Below are 10,018 nucleotides of genomic sequence, written 5' to 3'. Positions count from 1 at the left end.
CATGATACATCACACATGCATGCATACAACATGATACATCACACATGCATGCATACAACATGATACATCACACATGCATGCATACAACATGATACATCACACATGCATGCATACAACATGATACATCACACATGCATGCATACAACATGATACATCACACATGCATGCATACAACATGATACATCACACATGCATGCATACAACATGATACATCACACATGCATGCATACAACATGATACATCACACATGCATCAATACAACATGATACATCACACATGCATGCATACAACATGATGCATCACACATGCATGCATACAACATGATACATCACACATGCATGCATACAACATGATACATCACACATGCATGCATACAACATGATACATTACACATGCATGCATACAACATGATACTCCTACTATAATCCTCCCCCTTTTCTTTTACATAGCAGTTGCAAAAACTTTTGTTCACTTCCTGTTCTAAATGTATTCACAATATACTCCATAAGTAATCACAATAAAAGTACATAAATAATAATTGGTGAAGTAAGTTATATTTCATATGGTGAGATGAGTAAGATTATCTAGAAAATGAATGATGGATGAAATAAATTGAGAATGTTTATCATGGTTCTTCTTCTTCTTTGTACTTTGTAAACACTTAAAGTGTGAAGAGTTTGTTGAAGTGGATCATATTAGTACATTGTTTGATTTATTTACTTATTCCATTTCATCATTGAATCCACATACTGATATAGTGAAGGTCTTAAGTGTTGTACGTGTGTACAAATGTTTTAAATGACATTTTTCTCTAAGATTATATTTCTCCTCTTTTGTTGAGAATTGTTGTACATTCTTGGCTAGCAGGTTATAGTTTGCTTTGTGTATCATTTTAGATGTTTGTAAATGCACCAAATCATTGAATTTCAATATTTTTGATTCAATACATTTTGGTTTAAGGTTTTATGGTTTGTATGTTGTCTATATCCAACATGATGTATTATTATAACTGATCTTTTTTGTAACACAGTTAATGAATGAAGTGTACATTTGTAGTTGTTTCCCATATTTCCACACAATAAGTCAGATATGTAACACTAGTGAGCAGTAGAGAATATGAAGTGATTTTTGGTCTAGAACATGTTTTGCTTTATTCATTATTGACGTGTTTCTTGCTACTTTATGTTGTATATTTTTACATGAGATTATACCTAGAAATTTGGTTTAATTTACTCTTTCAATTTTTATTCCGTCTATTTGTATTTGTGTTTGACTTTCTCTTCTACTGTAACCAAATAGCATTGGATTACATCTCGTAGCAAAGAGGCCCTAATTGGGACTTTAAAATGCAAAAGTGATAGCCCTGTCCTTGAGAAGAGACTATAAGTCTAGCTCAATGTCAACATTTAAGTTATGACTTAAAGCAGTTGTTTTTCAGACACTTACACACAAACGTCTCCTTCTATGGATTTTTATTTTTCCAGATAAACACAAAAATCCAATTCATGTTCATCCAAAATGCAAAAATGCGTGTTTATCTGTGTTATGACAAATTGAGCTGGAAGCAGTATTTAGCTTTACCTTCACTTTAGCATGTTTTTAACATAACGCTAACACCTTTGTTCAGCAGGATTCCTATTGTCGTTTTAAAAAAGTGTCATCAAATAATTTTGTTTCAGAAATGAAAATAGAAAAAATGGCCCAAAATGTGTTTTTTGATTCGTATTAGGGAATTCGAAATACAATAAACGGAAGGTACGCAAACCTTTCTCGCCCTCATGTCTGTCATTTTTTTCTTAATAATGATGTGGCAGCAGCCAGCGTCAACTCACAAGACCCTCGGGTGTTGTCAATGTCAATCACGTGACGTCTTGGTGAAGATTGATGATCGTTAATAAACTATTAACCAGTCATCACCTGTGATTAATCAAGATGACCCCAAATTCAAGTGTGATTATCTGACTAAAAGAGTTAATCAAGTTATTTGATGTACAGACTGAGTCATTCTATGTATTATGTAGAAATGAAGATGAATCCACTCAACACTTTCACTTTCACTTTCACTTGAGCCTCCACACCAGCATGCCGACCAACGCTCCTGTCAGCACAGTTCCTCCAGCCAGCATCCAGGAGCTTAAACTCTTCTCCGATTGCTTTCCCACTTCAGCTGCAGAACTGTCCAGGAAAACCTCGGCGAAGTAGTCCTGGATTTGAGAGAGACAACGTGAAGACATTAGGGCTGAAAGCAAAAAAACTACAGATGTACAGTATTTCCCGGACCATAGGGCGCACCGGATTATAAGGCGCACTGCCGATGAATGCTCTAGTCAGGTCCATTTTCATACAAAAGGTGCACCGGATTATAAGGCGCACTAAAGTAAAGTTCAAGTTAAAGTAGCAATGATTGTCACACACACACACACACACACTAGGTGTGGTGAAATTTGTCCTCTGCATTTGACCCATCCCCTTGTTTACTCCCTGGGAGGTGAGGGGAGCAGTGGGCAGCAGCGGTGCCGCGCCCGGGAATCATTTATGGTGATTTAACCCCCAATTCCAACCCTTGATGCTGAGTGCCAGGCAGGGACGTAATGGCTCCCATTTTTTTCTTAGTCTTTGGTATGACTCGGCCGGGGTTTGAACTCACAACCTACCCATCTCAGGGCGGACACTCTAACCACTAGGCCACTGAGGGGTCATACTATTTTTTTTTTCTAAATATAAAATAGTTCCTTGTGGTCTACATCAGTGGTCCCCAACCTTTTTGTAACTGCGGACCGGTCAACGCTTGAAAATTTGTCCCACGGACTGGGGGGGGGGGGGGGGGGGGTCATAGAAAAACACAATCATGTGTGCTTACGGACTGTATCCCTGCAGACTGTATTGATATATATTGATATATTGTTATTATTAACTGTATCCCTGCAGACTGTATTGATCTATATTGATATATTGTTATTATTAACTGTATCCCTGCAGACTGTATTCATCTATATTGATATATAATGTAGGAACCACAAAGAAACAACCATTTTGTGTGAATGAGTGTGAATGGGGGAGGGAGGTTTTTTGGGTTGGTTCACTAATTGTAAGTATATCTTGGGTTTTTTATGTTGATTTCATGAAAAAAAAATGTTTTTTTTTTTTTTTAAATTAAATCAACAAATCCAAAAAAGCTTTTTTTTTCTTGTGCGGCCCGGTACCAATCGATCCACGGACCGGTGGTTGGGGACCGCTGGTCTACATAACATGTAATGGTAGTTATTTGCTCAAAATGTTGCATAGATGATGTTTTACACATCATCTTCAACTCACTTTCTGACAGTCTCTTCAGGATGCACCGTTTTGTGGGCGCTCTTATTTACGTGCCTCCACTTGGACATCGTCTTCTCCCCGTCATCTTTGTTGTAGCAGTGTAGCGTGCAAGGACGGGAGTGGAAGAAGTGTCAAAAGATGGAGCTAACTGTTTTAATGACATTCACACTTTACTTCAATCAATAACGGAGCAGCATCTCCTCATCCGTGGCTCACTAGTGCAACAACAACGCCCGAAATGTGTCCCGTGACCGAAACTCTCTAATAATTAAAGTTCTTTGGGTGAATAATGTAAAGTCACTACACCGGTATGTTTTAGTGCTTTCATGGTGAGTTTACTGACAGATATAAGTAAGAACTTTACACTACTTTATATGAGAAATGGCAACAGTGGAGGATGAATGTCACATAACAAGAAGATAGAGAAAAAGAAGAAGCTTATCCATTACGGTGTCAACACAGACTACAAAGGCGGATGCGTGCAAATTTTCAGGACTTATGCAGATTCCAAATACAGATCAGCAGGTACCAGAAGGGAAGAAAAGTTACTTTTGCATAATATTGCAAAACAAAACAGCAGATAATATGTCTTACCTTATACACACACCATAATATTACTCCTATGTTGAAGCACAGTACAATCCATCAAGCGGTGTGGCTTCATAGCTTACCAAAGTCCTACTAAAAATGTTAAAAGATTTTTGAGCGCCGTGTCTAATGTTCTATATTTTCAATGGAACATATAAAATGTTGGTGTTGTTTACTTGAGTCATATTGCAGTCTACACGTATCTCTTATGTGTGACTGCCATCTACTGGTCACACTTATCATTACACCATGTACCAAATAAAATTGCTTCGAGGTCGATAAGCACAACCATAATTATTCCGTACATTAGGCACACCGGGTTTTAAGGCGCACTGTTGAGTTTTGAGGGGAAAAAATAGGATTTTAAGTGCGCCTTATAGTCCATAAAATACATAACTCCACATGTGTTCATTCATAGTTTTGATGCCTTCAGTGACAATCTACAATGTAAATAGTCTTGAAAATAAAGAAAAGGCATTGAATGCAAAGGTGTGTATATCCAGGCTTTTTAAAAAACTATATTTAAAATTGAGTTTTGGTGGTACAATAAATACTAATGTTTTAAATGAATGAATGATCGTGCAAATAATTGTGATTACAAAATCAATCAAAAGAAATGCATTATTGTCCATCTCTACTTTGACCACAGTTGTTATGTAGAGTGGCGTTTTCCACCATTTTCAGCAGACTGCATTTCAAGAGGATAAGCCCCACCCCTCCCCGTCACGCGAGATCCATAGGATGACCTTCCCTACTGTATCCGTGATATCATACTCACCCAGCCGCCATGGCTCTGTATCCAAGTACTGATGTGCTCGTCCAGATAGTTGGTCATCCAGTCCACAATGTAAGGTACCAAGTCACTCAGGCCTCTCTCTGCACATTTCACAGAAATGATGCCCCCAAAGGCAAAGAGGCCAACTATGCGGCCCCAGTTAATCCCATCCTGGAACACCTGGTCCATGGTCATCTTAAAGCTTCCATAGGTGGCGTCATAAATGATGTCGATGTACGAGTCCAGGTTACTGAACCTTTGAGCAAAGAGCAGCTCAAACCTGTCCACCGAGTACTGCAGTGCTGCCTTCACCAGCTCCATGTCGCCATGCGGGCACGACGGCGTCTGCGGGTGGTCGCCGCTCGCCTCGTCCGGGGCCGACGCGCTCTTTTCAGCCACTTCAGGGGCCTTGTAGCTCTCCCTCTTTTTAGACATCAGCAGAGGCGACGGGTAATTCCTCTGTGCCAGTTTGTACTTGACATAAAACTCCACCAGCTCTCTGTTGGGGTACATATTGGGAAATCAGTCCGTCACGGCACAAAAACCTTGAAATCCTTTCAGACTCAACAAATGGCTCGGCTGTCAAGATTCAAGGTGGTTCGCCCAGTCTGAACTCAGCAACAGGAGCCTGGAAGCAACCAGATGACAAAATAAATATTACAACCAATGCTGTTGGGTTTTTTAATACAAAAGACAAAAGCAGGGAAGTTGTCACCTTGTTGTCAATACAACAAATCCTTTTCAACTTATATTTGTCATGTCTGTATTATCATGTTTTGTTTTAAGTCATGTTTTGTTTAGTTTCTGTCTTTTCACTCCCTTGTCTGGTCACCATAGCAACCATTAGTTTTCACCTGTCACGTCACGCACCTGTTTCACGTCTTGAGTCACGCACCTGTTTTCGTTAATCATGTCTGTAGTATTTAAGTTCAGTGTTTTTCAGTTTGTTTCTCTGACGACCTCGCACCCCATACCGCACCACATTTATGCTCTGTCCATTCCTCTATGATCCTGCTTCATGTCCCTTGTCACAGTAAGTTTTGGTTCCATGTATATAGTCTTTTTGTTTTTTCATAGTTTATTCTCCGCCACTGTGCGCGCTTTCATTTATTCCTTTTTTGATATATTAAATAAATCATGTACCTCCATTCCCGTCTCGCACGAGCCAACTTTCTGTTGCATCCTGGAAAAGCAAACACCCCGGACCAAGTCTTGACAATATTCAATTGAATAGACTGCAAAGACAAGATATTTCATCTTCACACTGAGAAACTTTGTTATTTTTTGCAAATATTAGCTCATTTGGAATTTGATGCCTTCAACATGTTTCCAAAAAGCTGGCACAAGTGGCAAAAAAGAGTGAGAAAGTTGAGGAATGCTCATCAAAGACTTATTTGGAACATCCCACAGGTGAACAGGCTAATTGGGAACAGGTGGGTGCCATGATTGGGTATAAAAGCAGCTTCCATGAAATGCTCAGTCATTCACAAACAAGGACGGGGCGAGGGTCACCACTTTGTCAACAAATGCCTGAGCAAATTGTTTAAGAACAACATTTCTCAACAAGGAATTTAGGGATTTCACCATCTACGCTCCATAATATCATCAAAAGGTTCAGACAACCTGGAGAAATCACTGCACGTAAGCAGCAAGGCTGAAAACCAACATTGAATGCCTGTGACCTTGGATCCCTCAGGCGGTCCTGCATCAAAAAGCGACATCAGTGTGTAAAGGATAGTGAAGTGAAGTGAAATACATTTATATAGCGCTTTTTCTCAAGTGACTCAAAGCGCTTTACATAGTGAAACCCAATATCTAAGTTACATTTAAAGCAGTGTGGGTGGCACTGGGAGCAGGTGGGTAAAGTGTCTTGCCCAAGGACACAACAGCAGTGACTAGGATGGCGGAAGCGGGGATCGAACCTGCAACCCTCAAGTTGCTGGCACGGCTGCTCTACCAACCGAGCTATACCGGCCAGGATATCACCACATGGGCTCAGGAACACTTCAGAAAACCACTGTCAGTTACTACAGTCGGTCACTACATCTGTAAGTGCAAGTTAAAACTCTACTATGTAAAGCCAAAGTCATTTATCAACAACACCCAGAAACGCAGCCGGCTTCGCTGGGCCCGAGCTCATCTAAGATGGACTCATACAAAGTGGAAAAGTGTTCTGTGGTCTGATGAGTCCACATTTCAAATTGTTTTTGGAAACTGTGGGCGTCGTGTCCTCCGGAACAAAGAGGAAAAGAAGCATGGGGACTGTTCTAGGGTGAAAGTGTAAAAGGCAGCATGTGTGATGGTATGGGGGTGTATTAGTGGCCAAGACATGGGTAACTTACACATCTGTGAAGGCGCCATTAATGCTGAAAGGTACATACAGTCTATTTGTTTGTCAATGTGAACATGAAATATCTTGTCTTTGCAGTCTATTCAATTGAATATAAGTTGAAAAGGATTTGTTGTATTCTTTTTTTATTTACACAACGTGACAACTTAACTGCTTTTGGCTTTTGTACAAAAAAAGTATAGTTTTAGAACACAATTGAAAGTGAAAGTCAATCAAGGGTGTTAGTTTATGCAACAAACTTGAAAGTGGTACAAAACAATATAAATGTTTCTGTCTCTAAAAAATATATGATGATGGAAAGGTACAACTTTGAGTAAGGTGATATTTTTCATTTTTTGCTGTATGTTATGAAATACAAATATGGCCTAAACCACTTAAGAACTTGGTTGATTTTTGTCTTTGAGCTCACGCCCGCGAATGAAATCCGGGCCAATGTTGATCCTTGACTGTCCTTTTATCCGGGTAACCTTCCTTTTTCTTTTTTGTGTCTCCTCAGACAAAACTTTTCGTTTCTTTGGTTGTTTTGTAGCTTCGGCCATGATAGCAGTAATAGCGTGTAGGCGTTCTTCTTTTTTTACTTTTCTGGTGGCACGCAGGCGTTTGCATCGACTTCCATCTTTTTAACCAATGGGGAAAGGAGCATTGACATATGACGTAAACTAGCAAGTCAGAAGATTTGTAGTTTTTTTGTGTGGCAGTGTTCCTGCCACCCTCCTCCAAGTTGCTAAGTGCCCATTAGAGCAAAACAGACCCCCTCAGGCCATTCAACTAGTTGTAAATCCATGTATTATCCCAAAAGTTATGGAAATATTTTAGGAAGGTAGAAACGCATACTTGCCAACCCTCCCGAATTTTCCGGGAGACTCCCGAAATTCAGCGCCTCACCCGAAAACCTCCCGGGACAAATATTCTCCCGAAAATCTCCTGATTTTCAGCGGGGCTGGAGGCCACGCCCCCTCCAGCTCCTGAGTGAGGACAGCCTTTTTTTTATGACGGGAGGACAACAGGGTGACAAGAACTAAATCATCCAGACTAGAGATAAATTGTATTATTATGTTTATCTTACCTAAAAATAAATATATTAATTAAAAAACAAAACAAAACGAAATACATTTTTACAATATTTTGCTGAAAACATCAAAATTAATTGTATTTTTATTTGTATTTTTTCTGACTCCTTATTACATCCAGCCATAGAATTATACCTGTACATTAAAATAAACACATTTGAAATAACTAATTTTAAATTATCATAATAATTCATTTAAAATGACCATATTTAATTATTAAAATAATTGCTTGTTTATCAACAACTTTACCATTTTATTCATTACAATTTGAAGCTGTCAGAAGCCAAGTTATCTCATATTCATGTTACATTTTTGCAAGTTTGAAGTATCAATTATCTAAACACAGATTTGTTTGCATATTTTCAGGATGTATATATATATATATATATATATATATATATATATATATATATATATATATATATCAAATACTTGGTGAATTCTAGCTGTCAATATACTCCTCCCCTCTTAACCACGCCCCCAACCACCCCCCCCCCCCCCCCCACCTCCCGAAATGGAGGTCTCAAGGTTGGCAAGTATGTAGAAACGTTACTTAGTGCCGCTTCAGTAGTTGAAAGTTAAATAGCTAATGTTGTGTTTCCGCAAATAGAGGGCAGAGAAAACGTTCTTCCTGCTCCTTTTCATTCATGATTTATTTTAATATAGTATCCATTACTTTGTATTTATTATTGAGTGAATGAAATACAAATAGGAATGGAACTCATGACCACTCACAATAGCAAATATGCATATAATGCAGTATTCTGTGAAACAGAATGGTTTGTGTTTGGCGGCTCAAACAAAACGCTTCAGCGGGCCGGATTTGGCCCACGGGCCTCCGATTGAAAACCCTGCAATAAATGTGTCATACAGAACCCTTCAAATTTCATTTTCAACAGATGTTTTCATGATTACTTTTATGCTGATAGAAAAAACACCTGGAAAAACATGTTGCCAGATTATGATTTTTTTTTAAACTTTATAAACATAAAGTATAATTTTAACCAAAAGGCACTTACCTAAATCTATTTAGGAAAAAAAACTCAAATTGACCCAGATATCCTAAAGAAGTCAAATGTTGAGCAGAGGAATTTCCTGACCAAAGACACTCGCGTGCGAAGCTACCTTAACGAAAGTGACCTACGGTGACGTCACGATGCTCGTGCACTTTGAAGCCGGACCACACGTTTAGTAGTACGGATGACGTCATCCCAGCGTGAACCTTTGGAACAAAAACTTTGCACACTTCTGACGTTTTCTGTGTAACAAAAAATGTCTTTTTGACATGTAGAACGATGTCAATATGTTTTTATTGACAAGATATATATAGTATATATATATATTTGTGTATTATTGACAACATACATATAGTATATATATTTGTGAATCATTTACAACATACATATATTATATATATTTGTGTATTATTGACAACATACATATAGTATATATATTTGTGTATTATTGACAACATACATATAGTATATATATTTGTGTATTATTGACAAGATACATATAGTATATATATTTGTGTATTATTGACAAGATACATATAGTATATATATTTGTGTATTATTGACAAGATACATATAGTATATATATTTGTGTATTATTGACAACATACATATAGTATATATATTTGTGAATCATTTACAACATACATATATTATATATATTTGTGTATTATTGACAAGATACATATAGTATATATATTTGTGTATTATTGACAACATACATATAGTATATATATTTGTGAATAATTTACCACATACATATAGTATATATATTTGTGTATTATTGACAAGATACATATAGTATATATATTTGTGTATTATTGGCAACATACATATAGTATATATATTTGTATTTCAATTGCATCCAAGTAAAGATATGTGGTCGTCAGTGAGCACTTTTGATTGG

The 10,018-nt window shown here is 37.8% G+C and overlaps 1 protein-coding gene across 2 annotated transcripts; it reads right to left on the bottom strand.

Moving 5' to 3' along the window:
- Positions 1-365: 365 nt before the first annotated feature.
- Positions 366-9,219, bottom strand: LOC133578318 (bcl-2-like protein 1). 2 transcript variants are annotated; one of them, XM_061932656.2, is made up of 3 exons: positions 9,118-9,219; positions 4,682-5,177; positions 366-2,204 (listed from the first exon to the last, which is right to left on the bottom strand). In XM_061932656.2, exons 2-3 carry the CDS (start codon positions 5,111-5,113, stop codon positions 2,061-2,063), a joined length of 576 nt encoding a protein of 191 aa, XP_061788640.1. In that variant the 5' UTR covers positions 5,114-5,177; positions 9,118-9,219; the 3' UTR covers positions 366-2,060. The 2 variants fall into 2 exon arrangements, with proteins under 2 accessions (XP_061788640.1, XP_061788639.1); XM_061932655.2 differs by lacking the exon at positions 9,118-9,219 and having other exon boundaries at positions 372-2,204; positions 4,682-5,389.
- Between the last annotated feature and the right edge of the window lie 799 nt (positions 9,220-10,018).

Source organism: Nerophis lumbriciformis, linkage group LG38 (assembly GCF_033978685.3).
Source record: "Nerophis lumbriciformis linkage group LG38, RoL_Nlum_v2.1, whole genome shotgun sequence".
In the NCBI taxonomy this organism is placed as follows: Eukaryota; Metazoa; Chordata; class Actinopteri; order Syngnathiformes; family Syngnathidae; genus Nerophis; species Nerophis lumbriciformis.
The sequence above is the reverse complement of the archived record's forward strand: the minus strand, read 5'-3'. Positions and strand labels throughout refer to the sequence as shown.

Coding starts and splice junctions, on each gene's coding strand:
- LOC133578318 (XM_061932655.2), bottom strand. CDS start 5,191: ATGTACCCCAACAGAGAGCTGGTGGAGTTTTATGTCAAGTACAAACTG. Junction 2,205..4,681: donor TACAGAGCCATGGCGGCTGG/GTGAGTATGATA, acceptor TCTCAAATCCAG/GACTACTTCGCCGAGGTTTT.